General features: G+C 38.8%; 1 protein-coding gene across 2 annotated transcripts in view; it reads left to right on the top strand.

Annotated features, from left to right (window-relative positions):
• The window catches only part of LOC140497130 (kinesin-like protein KIF19), an 87,722-nt gene that overhangs the window by 44,648 nt on the left and 20,754 nt on the right, over positions 1–22,320 (top strand). For both annotated transcript variants that reach the window (XM_072597711.1, XM_072597710.1), the window contains exons 12-14: positions 109–277; positions 10,584–10,854; positions 18,775–18,896. In XM_072597711.1, the coding sequence (XP_072453812.1) occupies positions 109–277; positions 10,584–10,854; positions 18,775–18,896 (562 nt within the window). The remainder of the gene's footprint in view (positions 1–108; positions 278–10,583; positions 10,855–18,774; positions 18,897–22,320) is intronic.

Raw genomic sequence — 22,320 nt, 5'->3', positions numbered from 1 at the left:
TAGGAAGACCTGAGTTCAAATTCTGCCTGTGATACTATGCCTCATGCTGAGACTGTTTTACTTCTTTAGTACATGATTTTTAAAAAAAAGTTATTGGTTTTGGTGCAGCTGGGAACGAGAAAAGGCCCATCAGGCTCACAAGGAGAAGGATGATGAAAATGTGGAGGCTGATGGTGAAGGAGAGGAGGGAGAGTCTAATGAGCCTCATGAGGTTTCAGTGGCCAGAGAGGAGATCAATATGCTCTTGGCAGAGCAACGGAAAACAGCAGCCCTAAAGGTAGGAGGATATCTGAGTAATTATTGACTAAGTCCTGTCCTGGGTATTGTGAAGAATATGACTCCCTGCCCTCAGGAAGCTTATACTCTAACTGGGAAGATAGAAAATTGTGGGGTCCAAAATTGTCCAATCTACAATAAAGAAACTGAGAGAGAACTCTGAGACAATAGCACATTATTAAATGGTCCATAGTCTCCTCTAATGAAGTAGATCTCAGATCCTGCCCATGACCTGAGATGCCCCCTTCCTCCAGGGTCTTATTGTATAGTACTTGATACCAGGACAATACAGGTGAGGCAAACTGAAAATGTAGTCTTATTGGCTGATAGATCTTGACCATGACTCTCTAGAAGGGTCTACATAAAATGCAGAATCCCCTTTGGTTGACAAATCTATATTTTGACCTTCCAGGCAGTCCTACTGAGTTGATGAGTAGACCTTGACAGACCTGTCTTGGCCTTTCAAAAGGTCCTACCAAGCTGATAAGCAGACCCACATGCTGGACTGATAGATAGGTATCAAAGCATCCATGTGGGCTGATAAACTGATAGACAGGCAGTCCATGGGCTGGTAAAGCTGGTGATTTATTGACCAAATGCTCATGGTCATCTCCCCATGCTGGGTAATAAGAACTGGGGGATTTTCCCTGTCATTGAGTTACCTCTGTCACGCTGGGATTGGTCACCATAACAAGACAAAACCATGGGTGGAGGTCCTCTAATTAGTTTCCTGTGAAACTACAAGTGAACTTACAATTTACAGTTCATAGCTCTGGGGCCTCTTAGACAGAATTTATAATCACTAACCCTATGGAATCATACCAAACTGATGAAAACTAATTGGAATAATAGAGGAGTCTAATTAATCATCTATCACAGAATGAAATGTATGTGAAAAAGTGAATAATTAAGTATTTCTGGAATCAGCTGACTTGAGTTCAGCTCCTGACTCTGACGGTTGCTAGCTATGGGACCTTGCGTTAGTTACTTAACTTTTTCCCCAGTCTTTGTCTCCTCATGTAAAATGAGGAGGGTGGATGCAGTGGCTTCTGAGCTCCCTTCTACCTCTAGTTCCAAAGTGCAAAATTGTCTGGTACCAATCACTTGTACAGCAGACGTTCAAATTGAGAAAAATGCAACAAATCCCTGTTGCAGGGTGAGAAATACGAGGTTTCAAATGAGAAGCAAACCTGGCAGCTCTAGAAATCTGCTCTGGGTGATAGGAGCAGAGATCGGTAAGGGACCTCAGAGAGTGTCCAGTTCAGCTCTCTCATATTACAGATAAAGAAACAGATGACCAGAGTGGTTAAGCGACTTGTCCAAGGTTACAGAGGTAGGTCACCCTCAGAGGTGGGATTTGAATCCAGGTCTTCTGACTTCTGAGTGGACTTACTTTTCCCTGTACTATGAACTGCTGCTTCCACACATTAATTTCTCACATGTGCTGGTCGGTATTCGCCACCTATCTGGCCAGTGTGGCTTAGCAGGTGGTATCCCATGTTATAGAGCTTGATTTTATCCCATGAGGCTAGGGTCTACAAAAGGATATGCTATCCATGTCTTTGCAGCTAGGTGGCTCAGTGGATGGAGAAGTGAGGAAGATGTAGGCTCAAATTCAACCTCATTCACCATCTACTTCAGTGTCCTCATCTGTAAAATGGGGATCATAACAGCACCTACTTTCCAAAATTGTTGTGATGACAAAATGAGATGATATATTTTTCATTCTTAATGTTTTATTTTTTCCCTGATTACATGTGGAAACAATTTCTAACATTTGTTTTTAAAAATTTTGAGTTCCACATTCTCTCCCTGAGAAAGTAAGCAATTTTATGTAGAATATGCACATGTAGCCATGCAAAACATATTTCCATGAAATAATATTTTAAAAGTACTTTGCATACCTTAAAGTGCCATATGAATGCAATTATTAGCTATTTGCCAAATAGAAGATGGATGTGAATATGGCTGATAAGTTTTTATGGGATTTTTTCTTCTCTTTTTTTTATTCTTTAATATAATGGATAAATCTCTGAGAAGGGGGTTGAGAGAGGGACACAATAGGGAATCTAAAAGCAAAAGCTATCAATAAAAGCTTATTTTAAAAAAAAATGGACCGAGCAGCAGGGAATTGTAGGTCACTGTGAAATAAGCCCCACCCTGTCATTCTGCAGCAGCGGGTTATAGATTTGAATGACTAAGTGTGAGAGGGTTAGGGAAGCTAGAACTTTCTTTCATTTCCATGTGTGGAAGCAGCCATAGTATTTGGAGAAATCCTTTCTTAGAGGGGAATTTTTTGTGATCTGCTGGGGATTTTGGTTGACTCACTCAAAGCAAGTACTTGCATTCCTCTTGGGATAGCAACATCCAGGGAATAGTACTAGTTGTGACTACCCAAGGTTATAAGAACAGTCATTGTAAGAAATCAGAGTGCCAGTATCATCATAGGAAACCTGCCTCCTGCATTATTAGACTGGTGATAGGCTATGGTATGCAGCTGTTACAGGAAGGGTGCCTGTAGACTCTGCTTCCTGGGCTCATGGTGGTATGTGTACTGACTACGGCCTTTCAATACCCTGAGGGCAGTACCTGCAGCAATAGACTGGGGACCTCTCTAAGGCAGGAGGTAGAACATATGTATGACATGGCCCCTACCTTCTGAGAATGAACTTTAGTAGAACCCCAGGGTTGAATGGGACTTCACAGATTGTTTGGTGCACGAATCCTATGAGCGTGAATCCTTCCCACAATATCCTTAACAAGTGGTCATCTGAAGACCTCTCCCCAAAGGAAACTCATTATCTCTATAGGTTGCCAGTCCATTTACTTTTTGGATAGCTCCAATGGTTAGAAATTTTTTTTATATTAATCTGGACATCTTTATGTTTGAGAAATATTATAAGGACTGTACTAGCCAGTATGGATCAGGTGCCTGACAGATATGCTGGTCATTACATGCATTATCTCTATGTCCTGGAGAGAGCTATTGACTGTGTCATCTCAAGACCTATATTTTAGGCTCCTATAAAACCTTTTTAGCTGTAGGGGATCAGGGAGGGAGTCCAGAAAAAAGGCTTGGGGTGATGTGGGGTGGTGTGTGGTCTTTTACCATAGCTATGTTTTATAGCATAGCAAGAGTTCAAGTCTCCAGAAATCAGTGGTCAGTGCAAGACCCTTTTTGTAGGGAAAATAGTGTAAAAAAGCAGGAGCCATGGGAATGGATATAAGGAGGGCTAGCTTCTCTTAGCTCAGGTCTCTATTAGCTCCCTGAACCTCTATCTGCCCCCTTTTAAGGACCACATTCAAGGGTTCTGCTCAGGTCTGTACCAGTTATGACTCTGTCATACATTTCCAAATGAATCAGTCATCCACCTTCAATGTGTGGTGTGAGTAGACCAAGCCTCCAGGGTGAGAATACTTTATTCCCCATCAAAGAGACCTCCTCAGAATCCCACATGGAGTATCAATGGTGATGTTTGGACCATTTACGGGAAGATAGTCTTCAAAAAGCCTTATCCTTTATCTTTTTTAAGTTGACCATTTCTTTCTTGGATCATACCCAATCATTTCACCCCTCCTTATCCATTTCTTCACTTATTCTTCATCCTCATTTTACCCTCCAAATCCCTACACCTTTCACTGTGCTACTACATGAAGGGGATACAGGATCTGTACAAGTGTGGACTCTGAATATAACTTTCCAGAGAATATTTTAGGGAAGTCTTAGTATCCTAATGAATCATCCAATTGAGCTTTTTCTGGTCTTTAGGGCAAAGAAGAGAAGCTCTGTTTTTGAATGAATCTAAAGGATGATTCAGAAATAAAATTGAAAGTGTTATTGGTTATAAGGGATAGGTCTCTAAGAAGGGGATAGAATGGGAGACATTGGAAAATGCAAATAGCACTTTTTAAAAGTAAGTCATTCAAAAGAGAAAGCTGATGCTATCTTCCTTCCCTTCTTTGCAGAGGTGGGGGGCTATGGATATGGAACACTTCATATGCTGTCAGACTCAGTTGATGTGTTGGTTAGTTTTGCTAAACTGCTTAATCCTTTTTCTTTTCATTTTTTCTACTCTCACTCTTTCATTCCCTGTGATATGAGATCTCCTTCGCTTCCCTCATCCCGTTGCCCTTATCCCCATCTTACCCCATCTTATCCCCATCCACCTCCACCATATTCCCAGTCTTCTCTTCCCTATCCCCAAAACTCATGAAAATTCTTGCTCCTTCTACCATGTCTTTTGAAACTCTTGCTCCAAAATTAACAAACTTCTCATCTTAAACCTCTTCCTCTCATGCTCCTTCTGTATTTTGGCAGTCACGGATACCTCCTCCACCCCTACTCCCTACCCCACCTTGGATGACACCGAATCCCTGATCATCTTTTCTAGTACTAAGTGCATTTTTCATACTCTCTGATTCACTGGCCCCAGAGAGGGAGGTAGTATACTTCTTGTTCCTCATTGCCAATTCTAGATTCTTATTCTACCACCACCGCTCAGCAATCTCTCTTTTGAGGTTCACTCTATCCAAATTTCTTATTCAGTTCGGATCCTGGTGGCTATTATCTATGAATCATAAGGACTTTCTCTTTTCTCAGTGAGTCCAGTGACTGGCTCACACACTTCCTTTTCTCAACTCTTGCCTTCATACTAGGGGACATACATGTTGCTGTTCCTTCAAACATTCTAACCTTTCATTTCCTCAATCTACTCAATTTCCATGACCTAATCCTTCTTTCTACATCAGGAACACACAGGGATGGTCTTTCCATCATCTATAAGTGTTCTATATCCATGATCAATTTCTTTATTAGAGTATAAGCCATCATTCCATTTATGTCTATCCCTTACTTCTACACTTGCTCTTTATCCTTACCATACCCTCTAATCCCTCACTATTTTCCCAGGCCATCACCTCTGTCTCTCACCCCTGGTTATGCTGTCCTTCCTTCCCAATCTTGACCCCATATGAACAAATTTAGTTCTATATTATCTTCTAATAACCCCTGTATGTTTGTCAGATGGCTGCTCACACCTTGCCAAAACCCAATGCTAGATTACTCCAACCATCTACTTCCTCTACTCCTACTCATCTATTAGATCCTAGAACTTCTCTTTTCTCTAGGAAGTTTGGTCCAGAAACTCCTCCAATAGATGCTTTCTCCTCTGGGAATTCCTTGGTTACTATGTTACTACCACTATGCATCTATTATCTCTGGAGCCAAGAGGTTTCTTTTGGGAACAATTTGATGATAGTTAATTGAAAATGAACTGGGTTCCCAACAAATTTATCTTATCATATTTTAACATCTTCTCTCACTGCTGCAAGACAAAATTTTTTTCTCTCTAATTAATTGGCCATCCCACTTATCTTAGTGACTGTTTCAAGCCTTCTTTCTTCTCAGGTCTTTAATAGCATTCTCTTTTCCTACCTTTTCAACTAAAGACCTCAAATTATACTTTTTCAAGAAAATCAAGACCATTTGCTGATAGCTTCCTTTTCACCCCTCCTTTTCATTTCATATTTCTTTGACATCATCTTTCATGATTTCTTTCTTTAGTCTCCGATGAAGCTACTCATCTCTTCAACAAAGTCAGTCCTTCTATGTGTACCCATGATCCCACATTTTCCTGATTTTTCCAGATGCTTGCTTCTATCATCCCCTCTTGGTAATCTTCAGTCTTTCTCTGTCAGATCCTTCTTTGTTATGTGTAAACACACTCACGTCTCCCTCATAAAAAACAAATAACAAAACAACAGTAAAAAAACCCAACCTTTATTAGATCCTCTGGTCTCTGAGAGTTGTCATCCTTTATCTCTTAGCCAAACTTCTCGATAAACTCTAATGTAATCATTTGATTTTCCTCTTACTCTCACTTCTTAACTTTCTGTAATGTGGCTTCCAACCTCACAACTAACTGAAGTGGCTTTCTTCAAAGTTACTAGTAATCTCCTAATTGTCAAATTTAATGGCAATGTTCTTTGCACAGAGGGCATCCTCATCCCTCTTGACCTTATTGCAGCATTTAACATTATTGACCACTTTCTCCTACTGGATTCTCTTTCTTCTCTGGGTTTTCATGGCATTGCTTTCTCTTAGTTGTCTTCCCTATCAATTATTTTCAGCTTTGTTTATTGTTTTATTGTCTATTTCATTTCCACTAACTGTGACTATACCTCAAGCTGATTTCCTGTGCTGCCTTCTCTTTCTACACTCTCTTACTCCTCAGCTCCCATGAGTTTGATTATTATCTCTTATTACATATAATTTTTATTGCATTATACTCTGAGAAGGATGCATTGACTATCTCTGCCTTTCTGCACCAGATTGTGAAGTTTTTATGCTGTAGTACATGGTAAGTTTTTGTATATGTGCCATATACCACTGAGAAAAAGATATATTCCTTTCTATCCCCATTCAATTTTCTCCAAAGACCTATCATATCTACCTTATCCAGAGTTTTATCACCTCCTTGACTTCTTTATTGTTTATTTTAAGCTTAGATTTATCAAAGCGTTTAATTATTATCTCAATGTAGATAACTCCCAGATCTATATATCCAGCCATAGTCTCTCTCCTGAGCTCCAGTCTCACATTAACCAGCCATTAGTTGGACATTTAGAATTCCATATCTCAGAGCTTTCTTGAACTCACCATATCCAAAACAGAACTCATTCTGTTTCCCTCCAATACCCACCCCTTTTCCCAGCTTTGCTATTTCTTTCAGTGGCATCCCTATTTTCCAGTCACTGAGGTTCACAATCTTGGTATCATCCCTGACTCCCCACTTTCTTTCATTTAAAATAAACACTTAATTACCAAAGCTTGTTTCTATATCCTTAGTATGTCTCATATCCTTCCTTTTCTTTCCACCCACATAGACATGACTGTGGTTGAAACCCACATCACCTCTTACCTGGGCTATGACCATAGCTTTCTCCCACTCCCAAGCCTATCCTTCTTCTCTTCCATCCTTTCCACACAGCTGCCAAAGCAATTTTTCCTAAACCACAGGTCTGACTATGTCACCTTTTTCCAATCAATTAATTAATTTTAGTTTCCAATATTCACTTCCATAACCTTTTGAGTTTTAAATTTTCTCCCTCTCCCTCCAGTTCTTCTTCCCAAGTTGGTGTGTAATCTGATACAGGCACTACATAACTCTACATATACATTTGTATTAAATATATTTTCACATTAGTCATTTTGTAAAGAAGCATTAGAACCAATGGGAGGAACCACAAGGAAGAAGAAACAAAACAATAATAAAAAATAGCAAATAGTATGCTTCTACCTGCATTCAGACCCCATTGTTCTTTCTCTGGGTGTATTTCACCTTCTTAATAAATTCCAGTGGCTGCCTGTTACCTCTAGGGCCAAATATAAATTTCTTATTTTGACTTTTAAAGCTTTTCACAATCTGACCACATACCATGTCTGCAGTCTCCTTACCTGTTACTCTTCCACATATTCTATGATCCAGCCATATTCACTGTTCCTCACACATGACCTTCCATCTTCCATTTCCAAGCCTTTGCACTGTTTCGCATTCCTAGAATGAATTCCCTTCCTTACCTCTTGTAGTCTCTGACTTTCTTTAAGACTTAAATGTTATTTTCTGCCAGAGACTTTTACAGGTTCCCTGTATATGCTAGTATCTTTCCATACAAGGTTACATCGAATCTGTTTAGTATTGGCCTTATGTATATCTACATATGTATATTTTTATTTCCCCTGAGAGAATGTAAGCTTCTTGAGAGGAGGAACTATTTTATTTTTGTTTTTGTATTCTCAGTACTTAATATTGTGTCTGGCACATATTAGGTGTTCCAGTAATGTCTGTTGATTGATTGGTTAGGTAGGGAAAGGGGTAGGGATATATTCAGAAATAAAGGTGATGTAAAAGCAAATGAATAAAGAAAAACTACAAATAAACGGAAGAACCTTGGTGTTATGGTGAAAACACTTTCTTTGGGAGAATTTAGTACAAATTTCTGAGTCTTGTTGCTGGATATCGAATTCTTTTCAGACTCCCAAAAAGAACATGATGTACTTGTATCTTTCAGTTCAGCCTGGCAGCTGGAACAAAGCATAGCTTTGGATAATCTCTATATGCCCCTTTTGCAAAGAACATGCTCCTCCTCCACCTCGTTCCCCAGAAAGATGAACCATTTCTCTGGTAGCTGTTATCCTTTAACTTTGGAGAGCTACCAAGCCAACACTTTACAGAAAAAAAGCAAAAGTGAAACAAGACACTTCAGCCTGCTAGTTAAAGTGCTTACAGGGCTGTTGTTAGGAAAGAGAAAAAAAGTTTTTGGCAACTTCCTATTGTTAAGATGAGCAGCTTTTATCTCATATGACAATTATATAGACAAGCTAAAAATGCCTTGAATAGCATTATATCCAGCTTCAAAGGTTTGCAGGTCATATAATTTGTTTTCCCATAAAAGCTCTCCCAGTATTTTAGTTTCATTTGATAATAATAATAATAATATAGTGCTTTAAGGTTTGCAAAGCACTTTATAAATATAAATTTCATTTTATCTTCTCAACAATGCTGGGAGGTGGGGGATATTATTATGCCCATTTTGCAGATGAGGAAACTGAGGCAGACATAAGTTAAGTGACTTGCCCAGGGTCACATGGCTAGTATATTCAGAAGCAGGATTTGAACTTAGGTCTTCTGGCTGCCACTCTGTAGTCAATGGACCTATTATATGTGTTAGAGGAAGGGGAAGGGTATCTGGGAGTTATTTCAAGGAGTCTATGCATTTATATGTGAAGCTACACATAAACAAACAGACTTTATCTGTACTGAACAAATAAAATATCTCATATATATGACTATTTTTCAAATTTAGGTTAATGCTTTGAGAGTCATAAAATATAAATTTATTTAAAAGCACTACTGAAGTCCTGACAACTTTTTCTCCTGGTGTATTTTCTTTAATCATAGGATCATGGCATCATAGATTTATTTTACTCTTAATTAAATTTTTTAAATTAATGAAATCCATCCTCTCTCCCTCCCATCTCATCCCCACTGGAAAGAGAAAGAAAAACTAAACTTTTGCCACAAATATGCAAAGTTAAGCAAAACAAATTCCCTCACTGGCCCTGTCTCGATCTGCTCTGAGTCCAAGCAGTTGATCATTTTGTGGGATCACTTTAGACATGTGGGCTAGTCCAAATAGATTTAGAGATGGAAAAAGCCTTAAAGACCATCAAATCCAGTTTTTTTATTTTTGCAGATGAGGAAACTAAGGCATAGACAGGTTAAGTAACTTGCTCAGGGTCACACCAGTAATAACTGTCTGAGGTAGGATTCAAATTCATGTTTTGCTGACTCCAAGTCCTGTTTCCTAGCCACTATACCAACCATGCTGCCTCTCAAAATATTATTGATCAGGAACCAAATTTAGCTGCTTTGAAGGCTCATCACTATACTACTAACTCAGTTAAAAACCATGTATTAGCAATGGATGCTAATAGTAAAACTATTATTGTGGAGAGGGGGAGGTAAAGTCTGTGAAATTATTTGACATAAAAAGGGATCCACATAGCTGAAAAGGTTAGCAACTACTCTTGTAGCCCATATGTCAGGATCTGGTTTCTCTGGTTCTTAAGCAGCCCAGATAGCAAGTTTATATTTTTACTGCGGCTGTTGTTTTTTGCTAAAACTTGTGATTTCATCAGTTTGAAGAAGTCCAGGTCTTTCTGCTCTGGTAATGCTTATCAGCACCTGTTCAGCAATTTAGAGTCCCAGAGAAGTTTCTTAACCTTTCATTACGTCTTGGACTGCTTTGGCAATATGATGAAGACTATTGATCCTTTCTCAGAATAATGTTTTTAAATAATTGAAGGAAATTCTGAATTTCATAAATGATTTTTTCCCAACCAAGTTCATGAATTCTCTGAAATTCAACCACTAACCTAAGCTAAGAGCTCTTGTCTCTCCTAGAGAGTTGCCTAGTGCACAGAGATTAAGTGACTTGCCAAGAGTCACATAGCTAGTATGTGTCAGAGGTGGGACTTGATCCAGGTCTCCCTGCCTCTGAAGCCAGCTCTTTACTCATTCCACCCTTACCACCCTACCTCTCATTGAGAAAATAGCATAACATTTTTAATACCCCCAAATACCATAATAGACAGATGATGCCTATAAGCATGGATTCTTTTAAGCACCCCAACCAGATATCTGAATCAATTAAAGTTGTGGATGCAAATCAATCCAATTTACCCAAACTATGCTCTCAGAGTTTCTGTGATTCATCTCCCTCCAAACACTTGCTTTCTTCCACAGGCTGGGCTGGAGCAACGCTTAGCCAACACCAAGAAGAAAGCCTCCCAGATGGAGAAGTTGTTACCCAAACAAATAATTAACAAGGACCAGAGGGAGGTGCTGAGGCTTCTCTGTAAAGCTCATGAGCTGGAGGTGGAGAATACAGAGCTTCAGGCAAACAACTTGTACCAGAAGAACCTTTTGTGCCAGAAGGATTTTGTGATTCAGCGGTACTATCAGCACAGGCTTCTCTGTGAGGAAATCATCCAGCAGCAGCGGGAACTGATAAAGGGTAAAACTCAGACTGTTTCCTCAATAGCCAACTTTAATGCTGGTTAAATACTTTGGCTTTCATTGTGTACAGTGGAAGGGGGTTATCAGCTCAGGCAGCCTGTCTGCAAGTCATATTCTGAGTATTTCCATTTCTTCACGTTTTAGTCTTCAGTTGTATGGTACGGGCATTTTTTCTGTGCCTTAATCCTTCCATTAGTGATCTAACATTGGTAGTCATGGCAACCATTTGGAAAAGATGCAGCAAACCACGGTTAATGACTTCATTTCTAGAAAATGAACACTTTAGGGAGAGCAAGAAATGGTGCTGTCTGGGAGGGTGAAGAGCAACCAAGGAACACTTTCCCTATATTTTCTCTCAAAATCTTAATCAACTATACAAAAGTACATTTTCGAACTTTTTGAGGAATGGAAACTGATTACTTAAGAGCTCTTAATTAAGTCATTTCCCTTTTATGCATGCCCAATCCAATCCAATAATCCAGTGAAAGCTTATTAAGCACTTACAAATCACAAGATGACCCCTGTATTAGATACTGTAGATGTAAAGGTAAAATGAAAAAATAGGTTCTGCCCTCAAGTTCTTACATTTGTTTTGTCCTTTGTTTTAATAAAAGGTTCTACTCACTTATCTCTTCTTCAGTTCATTCATTTCCCCAAGTTTCATTGAATGGCAGGGCCAACTCTAGGCAAAGTTCTTTTTCAAAAAATTATTATTGGTGTTTTCATACCACCTTCATTCCTGAATACATCTCTTCTATCCCTTGTCCATTGAACTATTCCTTTTAACACAAAATAAAAAAGCAAAGCAAAGCATTAGAGCAAATCTAACCAACAGATCAACATGACCCTGCAGTCCCTCACCTCTTCAAAGAAGGGAGAGAGATGCATTTTCTCATGCCGTCCTCAGGCAAACTTCTAAACCAGGCAAAGTTCTTCTTCAGTGCCCCTGGTTATTACTTTCTGCACCTAATTTTTAACTTTGCTAATGTTTTTCTCTCCCTGCCTACTCTCCACATGCCTAGTACCGATTCCTTTTTCTGCCACTATTATTGAACTATGGAATCTTACAGTTGGTAGAGACCTGAGAGGTTATCTGGAAATAGCTTCTATAGGATCTCTGATGGAGGATTATCCCTATGTTTGAACACTTTCTGCAATAAGGATTTAATTACAGCTTTGTTAAGAGAGTGACACTGCTTTTTTAAAATGAATTTTATTCATTTCAATCATGAAAATTTGCCTTCTCTCCTTCCTACCTCCTCCCCATCCCAAATTGAGAAAGAAAAGCAAAATCCTCATTAAAAACATATATCATCAAGGAAAACAACTTCCTGAGTTGGCCTTGTCCAAAAACCTGAATATATTTTAGTCTGTGCTCTGAGTCCTTCACCTCTTTGTTAAGAAGCCTATTCATTGAATGGGTGTATCTCACTCAAAGTGAGAATGTGATAAGACCTTAGCCTGAAAGGGCCAGGGTCTCACATTCCATCCTGGGCCACCTCCAGTTGTCCTGATGAATATCAGGCCACTGGACCCAGATGGCTCAAGAGGAGAAAGTGAGGTTGGTGACCTTGCACAGCTCTCCCTCACTCAAATCAAAGTCAACTGCAAGTCATGTCATCATCTTGATGTCATGGTCCTCTTCCAGGAAGCAGTTTCATCTTGGGTCTTTTGGAATCGTGGCTGGTCATTGCATTTATCAGAATTCCCAAGTCTTTCAAGGTTTTTTTTACAATGTAGTTGTCATTTTATAGTTTTCCTGGTTCGGCTCACTTATCTCTTCTTCAATTCATTCATTTCCCCAAGTTTCTTTGAAACAATCCCCTTTACCATTTCTGACACAATAATATTCCATCACATTTTCAACCATATACCATAACTTTTTCAACCATCAGCCAGCTGATGGGCACTGCCCTCCCTTTAGTTTCCAGTCTTTTGCCATTCAAAAAGGAGAAGCTCTAAGTACTTTTGTACACTTGGCTATTTTTGTTCTTTTTTTGATCTCTTTAGTATGAAGATCCAGGAATGGCATTGCTAGATCAGAGAGTATGCACAGTTGAAGGACTTTTGAGGGGCATAGTTCCACATTGCCTTTCAGAATGACCGGACAGGGTTCATAGCTCCTCTAACAGTACAATGATGTTCCTGTTTCCCCACAATCCCTTCAGCATTTGTCACTATTCTTTTTTTGGTCAGCTTTGGCAGTTATCATAGTTAGAAAGATCTTAGGATCATATCTAAAATCAGAAGGGAACTTAGAGACCATCTAGTTCCTCTTCCTCATTTTACAAATGAGTTAACAAAAACAAATGAATTAACTAAGGCAGAGGAAGGTTAAGTAAGTTGTCTAAGGCCACTCCAGTAGTAAGTGTCAGAGATGGGGGACTGAAGCTGAGTCTTTTAACTCCAGAGCTAGCGTTCTGTCTACTGTACTGTACTTTTGAGACAAAATCTGCGTCTCTCTCATTTGCACTTGATTCTAATTTTTCTCTGTGGAATAAACCAGAATGAATCTATTCATTTTCCAAATGACAGCTTTTCAAATATCTAAAGATGGATATAATATCTCCCTTAGTTTTTTCTTTTCCATGTTAAACCTTGCCAGTTTTTTTTTAAACTATTGGTCCTATAATTTCTATATGATGACCCAGTTCCCCTTTCTCCAATTATTCTTATTACCCTCCTCTGAGTATACTTTAGTTGGTAAGCTTCTTTCTAAAAATGTCAAATTTAAGGTTGGGTGTGTTGGCACGTACCTATCATCCCTGCCACTAAGGGAGGCTGAAGCTGGTGGATTGCTTGAGCTGAGGAGTTCTGAGCTACAGCAGGGCTGTCATTTGAGTGTTTGCACTAAGTCTGACACCAATACTAAACTCCTGGGGGAGCTCCCAGGATCAGGGTGAGGGGCTTCCTAAGGAGGACTGAGCTAGTCCAGGTTAGAATCAGCAAGTGAAAATTTCTATGCTTTTCAGGAATGGGATCGTGTTTGTGAGTGGCTAATACACTTCTAGCCTGGCTGAGATAATAGATTTTTTGAGATAATATATGTTTGAGATACTAGTCAAAAAATTAAGTACAAAACTGAACACAACTATTCCGGTTGTTTGACCAGTGTACAGTATAGTTGTGTGGTTCCTTTCTCCGTGTATAATACTTTCTGTTCAAAGCAGTCCAAGAAAAAAGTTGAGCCAAGAAAAAAATAAAACAAACCCATGTAATTATAATGGCATGATAATGTAGTCAGATATAATATCTCTCTTTTTAGCATTTTCTTTTCCAAGTGAAACCTCCCTGGTTTCTTCAACTGTCGCATCTATAGTCAGTCATTTATTAAGCACTTACTACGTGTCAGACACTGTGATAGCAAAGAGGATACAAAGAAAGGCAGAAGACAGTCACAGCTGTCAGAGTTTACAGTGTAATGAGGGAGAAAACATGCAAACAACAATGAACAAACAAACTACATACAGGATAAACTGGAAATGACTAACAGAGGAGATAATTAACTGGATAATAAAAGAGATAAATGAGATAACAGCCCAGCATTAAGGGGGATCAGAAAAGGCTTCTTTTCTTTAACTACCTGTGGCTTCTAGATTATCCCCCACTCCCACTCCCTAGATATCTCACTGCTTTCCTCTAGATGCATTTTAATTTGTCAATGTCCCTCTTAAAATGTGTCTAGGACTGAACCCAGTTATTCTGGTTGTTTGACCAATGCAGAGAACAGCAGTATGATGACTTCCTTTTCTCTGGGGAAACACAATACCTTTCCTAAAAACAAATAAAATGAAACCATTATAAAAACTGAGCCTTGGTTCGGAAGAAGAGATGAGAAAATGTACCCCCTTCCCTCCTTGCAATGATGGGGAACTGTAGGTGTGGAACATGCCGTATACTGTCTTGGTGGACATGTTGGTTGGCTTTGCCAAAGCACTTGGTTTTTCTTTCTTTTTTTAATTCTTTGTGATAAGGAGTACTTCAATGGGTAAAGAAGAGGGAAGGGATACATTTAGAAAAGAAGATGATGTAAAAATAAAAACTATCAATAGAGATAAAAAAATAAAAAACAACATAAGAAGCAGTCCAAGATATTAGCTTTTTTTAGTAGCCACAACCCACTTTTGATTTACTAAGCTTGTGTTCAGCTGACATAAAGAATATGTTAACTGTGGGGAGTAATCTAGAAATTATAGAATCAAAAGTTAAAGGAATTAGGGAGGTTTAACTTGGAAATTGGTATTATAATATTATGATGCAATATTATAGGTATAATACATCCTTAGCACTACCACTTAGTACCCTACTACTAAGTAATAATATTAGCCACAATATTGCTATTAACTACCAAAGATATGTTTTATCTGATGTAATTGTCATTATAATTACATCAGCTTTCTCCCCATCTTGTTGATATGGTGAGGGAGCATATTACAGAAAATAGAACTTTAGATTAGTAGGAGCTTGAAGACCAGCTTTAGAATGCACTAGTCATGTGGCCTTGGCCAAATCATGACTTCTCTGTGAGTCAGTTTTCTAGGGTCTACTTTGAGAATGAGAGAGAATATCATAATGGCCAGAAAGATCGCCTTGGGGTCAGAAGGCCTGAATTCAAGTCTTACCGCAGAAACCTACAGGTTGTGTGACTTTGGACAAGTCACTTACTTTCAAGGTGTCCTCCATAACTATAAGGCTAGAAGTTGCCAATCTGCATTGATAAAAGGATTTCTTCATGTATTGCTCCCTATACCAATGAAATCAGAGATCTGCCCCACTCCCCTAAAAGTTGTTGAGGGATTTGATAATTAATATGAAACCACTTTGTAAATTTTAGGTGCTGTATAAAATACAAGTTATTATTTTTGAGTTAGTTTTAAATGAAGGACTTTGCAATTACCTCTGTTAAATTTCATCTTCTGGATGACAGTAGTTACTTGATCACATCTATAAGATCTTTCAGATCAGGAAGATCTGAGTTCAAGTTTAACCTCAGACGGTTAATGACTTTCTGACCCTGGACAAGTCACTTAACTTTTGTCTGTCTCAGTTTCCTCATCTGTTAAATGGAGATAATAATTGTCCCAGCTCCCCGGATTGTTATGAGAATAAAGTGAGATAGTATTTGTAAAGTGCTTTGCATAATTTAAACACTGTATGAATTTATCATCCTCATCGTCATCTTTTTGCTCTGAGATACAATTTTTCTGAGCTCTATAACTTTAAAGCAGCTAAGTACTTCTCTATTGTCTGCTCAGTTCTCTTGGACCTCAATTTCCTCTTTCCTACGTTTGTTCCTCTCTGAATATAATTGTGCCCACTAGAGAAGTGTTCAATTCAGTTCAACAAAATAGGAATTGAGCTGTTCTGTTTTCTTTTGCTCATCTGCTAACACACCATCTTCTCCTAGAAGTAGGCTCGTCTTTCTTGTCCTTTTTGCCTCAGTAATGACTTTTTAAAAACCTATTTTTAGAGAAGGATCTGATAAAAATATAAATGCATGATACTCAAAAGTCTTAGTGCAATTGATACCCTGTATAAATGTCCCACTGCTTCCTCTTCACCGGGCTTATGATTGTTCAGTCATTTCAGACTCTTCCCAACCTCATTTGGGGTTTTCTTGGCAAAGACACTGGAGTGATTTGCCTTTTCCTTGTCTGGCTCGTTTTACAGATGAGGAAACTGAGGCAAACAGGGTGGTACCTTGCCCAGAGTCACACAGCTAGGAAGTGTCTGAGGCTGAATTTTAGCTCAGGAAGATGAGTCTTCCTGACTTCAGGACCCAGTGCTCTATCCACAGCACCACCTACCACTTTCTCAATTCCTTCAACTTATTCTTCATGGCATGAACATGAGGCCATCACCATCTTCATTGCTCTCCTCTGCACACTCTCTATTTATCAGTGTTCTTTCTAATATGGAGTGCTTAGAACTGAATCCAAAGTGCCAGATAGGATCTAACCAGGGCAAAGTACAATGGGCCCTATTGTCCCATGTTTCTGGAAATTGAGCTTCTCTTAAGCCGTCTTTCATTGACATTTCATGACAAATTTTCATTTGAGTATTCTAGCAGTGAAGTCAAACTCATGTAGAAAAGAATCCCTCTGGACTGAATATTGACTTAGAAAACCACAAATTAATATTGTCAATGTTTTACTGTATTTTGATTTATTTTGTTAAACATTTCCCAATTACATTTTAATTACTCTGGTTCAGGCTACACCAGGAAGTGTTGCAGGCTGCTTGCACTTGGTGAGTTTGATACCTCTGGAGTTAAAGGCAAGAGAAAAATACGTTAAATTATCAGGCTTCATTCACTGAGTGAGGAAGGTCATTTTGGACAGAAGTCTACCTCAGACCCCTGAAGTTACACTATGCATGTGGGTCTGTTCTGACTGCTGTGCGCTCATTACATCCCCTTTTCGTCTAGTCCAACCCTACCCCCTCCCTTTTCCTTAAGGCAGTAATTTTCAAATTTTATGCAGTGGTGGCCACCCCCCTGCTTTATTTTTTAAAAATCTACAGGAATAATCATCTTAGTTCCTATTTTATTCTAATCAAGAGTTTGTTACAATGTTTCTAACAACACAAATAATTCTTCAATAAACTGTGAAAACAATGTAATGCACATTTATCAATAAAATCTTTCAATTTTCCCTCAAATTTGACCTCATTTGCGCATACCATATTAAATAATTTCTGGGCTGCATTTATTATTATTTGGAATAAATTCAGGAGGTTAAATACAGTGCATATAACATTGGACCTGGGGTCAAAAAGACTCATCTTCCTGAGTTCAAATCTGGCTTTAGACATTATCTGTCTGACCCTTGGTGAATCACTTAACACTCTTTGCCGCAGTTTCCCCATCTGTAAAATGAACTGGAGAAGGAAGTGGCAAACCACTCTAGCAACTTTGCCAAGAAAATCCCAAATGGGGTCATGAAGAGTCGGACATGACTGAACACAACTTAATGATAGCACGTTTAGTCTAAGTTTAGTAAGTTAGCAAGTTTACTAGCTTTTGCTGACTTAATTCCTCATCTATAAAATGAGTGAGTTGACATTAGATGATTTTGGAGATCCCTTCCAGATCTAGATTTGTGATCCTATGGACTTATAATCAATCATTTGCTGAATCAATAAGCTTTATTAAGTGTGCAATTTGTGCCAGGTGCCGTGCTAGGCACTAGGGGTACAGATACAAAGAGTAAAACAATACTTATTCTCAATGAGCTTATCTATTTAGATAGGTCTAGGCCTAGATATAATCTAGGTCTATCTAGAGATTCTGTCTTTGATTTGAACTTTGTTTTCATTTTTAAAAAAATGGATGCATTCATTCTGGAGTCATACTCAAATTTATTCAATAATGTTGGCCAGTGCTTCATGCTCCTCTTACCCCTGTTCCAGAATCTCATTCCCTTTCAGGCAAGGGATATCCTACAGTTTGGAAAAGTCTGCTTCCATGAGAAAATGACTGCGTGTGAAGATTCTGCTTATCCCACAAGTCAGAAGATAATTTCATAGGCATAATGTTTGTGAAGTGACCATGTTGTGATGGTGACCAGGTTCAGTTCTGTTCAAGGCCACAGGATTATCAACTGTTAGGGAGAGATCTATGGGCATAGAGATTGGGGAGTGGTAAATCATAGTTCTTTGTCTTGGTTTGTCTGTGTGCTTTACCAAATTTGGTTGAATTTTTTTTTGAAGTTCCATAATAGTGTAGATGTGGACATACTTTGTTTGCTCTTGGGATCTCAGTAGACTTTTGAGCAAGTTCTATGCAAGGGCATGTCTTCTCTCCTCAAATAGTCTTATTAGGGAGACACAAATATAGGACAGATGCCTTCCTTGATTTGTTTTTCTTTTTGTCTCATCTCTTATTTGAACATCTTTGCTTTTCTGGGATGTGATAAAGGTAACTGGATTCCTGTACCAGAGCCTCTGGAAAAGAGATATCGACTTTACTCTCAAGAATTAGAGGAGGGGACCCTAAATCATCTACTTCTGCTCCACTCAGTGATGTTTAATTCCCTCAGGGTAAGGCTGGTTTACCTTCTTATCTATGTGTCTCATTCTTGTCTTAGAAATGTCTAGGACCACAGATGTTCATAGCTCTGGTAGTTCAGAGGATGGAGAGTTCATCATAAACTAGAAAGGTTGGAAAAGACTTTGGAGGGGAAGAATTTGAGAGAGGGATCCTGCTCAGATAGGGTGATCAAATACTTCCAGGACGAGGCAAGCTCCTTGAGAACAGAGACTACCATATCTTTCTTTATATTCCCTGTGTTAAGTAGAGCTCCTTGAACATAGTTGGGACTTAATACATGAGGGTTGGATTGGGAGGCAGCATGGTACAATGCAAAGGGCACTGTTGATCTTGGAGTCATGGGACTTCAGTGCAGTTCCCAGTTCTTCACTTACCACCTTTGTGACTTTGGACAAGCCTTTTTACCCCTCTGAGTCTTAAGTGCTTCATCTATAAAATGAGGGGTTTGTAAAACAAGATCTCTAAAGGCCCTTCCAACTTTAGAACTATGATACTAACCTCTGAGGTTCCTTCCACAGAGGACAGTGGGAAGTTTGTTGGACCCTACGTTCAAATTATGCCAGTGGTGCTTACTCTGTGTTCTAGGGCAAATCACCTAACATCTCTTGTGCCTTAGTTTCATAATCTGTAAACTGAGCTCTTTCTGATGATTTTACAAGCTGAGTTCTTTACAGTGGTAGCATTTTATTTTGGTGCAGGGGGAAGTGAGGAAATAGTATGGATAAAAGCTCAGAAGTAGGCCTGGGCACAGTGTCTTTGGGGACTATGATGAGGCCAGCATGATTTAGGACTAGTGGGAGTTTCCCAATCCAATAAATTTATCAGTCAAGCAACAAGTATTTATTAAATTCCAACTGTGTGCTCGATATTGGAAATACAAATGTAAAGAATGAGACAATATTCTTGAGGAATTTAACATTCACAATATTAACACATATAAGAATATTTAGAATAAATATATAGCATTTTCTTTGGGGTAACTTCCTCAACTCCTAATCCTATTGGTGGGTCAGGTCCCTAGAAGCCACCAACTACTACACTTTTCAGAATACTTGGAGTATCCTTGAGAGACTAGATTTCTAGTAAAGTCATACATGAGCCCCCACTATTATATTTGCTCTTGATGATCATCCAGAGGCCACAATGAGCTTTTAGCAAAGATATTCATAAAATAGAATTGTTATAAAAGTTGGTACAAAACCTTTTTCTCCCAAAGCCTAGGACACACTCTCCCACAAGTTCATACAGAATCCAGCAGAACTTAGAGTATAGTGATAACATGTATATAAAACACTGTGATAAAGGAGTATCACACCTTCTGATGGCTGAAAGTTCTTTTCTTCCTTCATAGAATGCTAATGAAGTCCTTCTTAAGTCAGCTGTCTTATGGATTCTGAGAGTTGGTGCCTTTCTAGAGTCCACAACCAGCACTTCTGTCTGGTGTAAGGGGTCATACTTCTTGAAACTGCTTCTGCCCTAGGGCAGCTATGTGTCTGTATTCATGTTTATCCTTGGTGTGTCCTCTAGATGAATTGTTGGCTAATGGTCCAGTCTCTCTAATAACATGGTCATTGGGAGTGAGAGAGAGAGAGAGAGAGAGAGAGAGAGAGAGAGAGAGAGAGAGAGAGAGAGAGAGAGAGAGAGAGAGAGAGCGCTTTCCTTTCTGCAAGAGCAATTTTCTCTCAGGGGCTTGACTGGAATTCTATAATGGTTCATAGATAAGTAGAATTGGGATATTTGCTGGCTTATGTGTAGATGATCTCTTGGATTCCCCTCCAACTCTAAAGGCAGGAGGTTTCTTTTGCCTCTTTTTAGTATCCCTATTGATGAGCTATCTCCAGTTGTCCTGATCTATATCTGAACCCTATATTTATTTGGATCTATATCTATCACTGGACCCAGATGACTCCAGAGGAGAAAGTGAGGCTGGTGACTTTACACAGCCCTCTCTCACTTAAATCCATTTCACTTGCATGTCATGGCATCATCTTCCTGATATCATGGTCTTCTTTGAGAATGAAGGACAAACCTCAACCATACACCACTATTAGACTTGTCTGATTTTTATGAACTCATCACTGAACTAAGTGCTCTTTTTGTCTGTAGCCTAAGATGTTTCCTATGTGGCCATTGTCTAATGACCCAAAGTCTTAAGAGCTTTTAATTTGATTAAGAGTTTGTCCACGCGTTGTGATGAGATTTAGGAAAACTCCTTAATAACTAGTTGACTCTGCTTATTGATCGATATCAATTATGGTTTCTGTACCTTCTGTGATTTCGTTAGTAGAGGTGTCTGTGGAAATATTCATTCTTCCAAATATACACAGAATGAATACAAAATAAATACAAAAGAATTAAATACAAGGTAGCTGGGGGAGGAGGGATACTAGCCATTAGAGGATCGGCACAGTCCTCATGTAGAGAAGGTAATGATACAGTTTTGTCTTGAAGGAAGACAGGGATTCTAAAAGGTGGAGGCAAGGAAAGATGTGGGAGATAGTCAATGAAAAGGCACAGAGGTAGAAGATGGAATGATAGTGTGAGAAAAAGAAAACAGGCTAGTTTGGTTGGCCCATAAAAGAAATCTAAAAGATATATTGAGGCCATATTGTGAAAGAAATATTGATATCTGCCTCCTCTCAATTTGTAGCTCCTATAGACCATACCACTCACTTTATAATGGATTATACAAATATTGTTAAGTGACATAGCTTAAGTTATTATTTAACCTTTATAAATTTTTAAAGTATTTCCATTGATCTTCACCTCGGCTGACCATCAGCTAACACCTTGCAGGCAAGGACTGTGCCATATGTCTTAAATTTCTTTGTTTCATTCACAGTATCTAGTACATTGATAAGGTTGAATAGAATTGTTGATTCTTTGCTTTTTTAATGGTTGTAAGGAGCCATTACAATTTAATAACATATGGTTGTGAGGATTAGGTAGCCCAACCTCATAATTTTAACATACCAGGAAACTAAGCCTCAGGAAAGTCAGGTGACTGCCCAGAGTTGTACAACCAGTAGTGTTCTGACTCCTAGTTTGATGACTTTCCATTGCACCAAGATAAGAATGGTGGATCAAACCATGAAGATTCTTGGATTCCTGGAGCATCGTAACAAGGAAGGGTAGTTATAAAGCTGGATGACAAAGTCAGATTCCAAAAAAATCTCAACAGGTCAAACAAAATATAATATAATTTAATAGAGATAAACTTTAGTCCTACACTTGGGTTAAGTAAATCAGATTCACAAATTCAAGATGGGGCAAACATGGCTAGATAACCATTCAACTAAAACAGATCTGGGAACTTTAGTGAACTACTGGTTGACTACAAAGTCAATTCAACTTAGCAGCTGAAAAGGCTGATTTAGTTTTAGTACTCTTTAAGAGAGGCATAGAATCTAAAAC

Source organism: Notamacropus eugenii, chromosome 3 (genome assembly GCF_028372415.1).
Source record: "Notamacropus eugenii isolate mMacEug1 chromosome 3, mMacEug1.pri_v2, whole genome shotgun sequence".
In the NCBI taxonomy this organism is placed as follows: Eukaryota; Metazoa; Chordata; class Mammalia; order Diprotodontia; family Macropodidae; genus Notamacropus; species Notamacropus eugenii.
The sequence above is the reverse complement of the archived record's forward strand: the minus strand, read 5'-3'. Positions and strand labels throughout refer to the sequence as shown.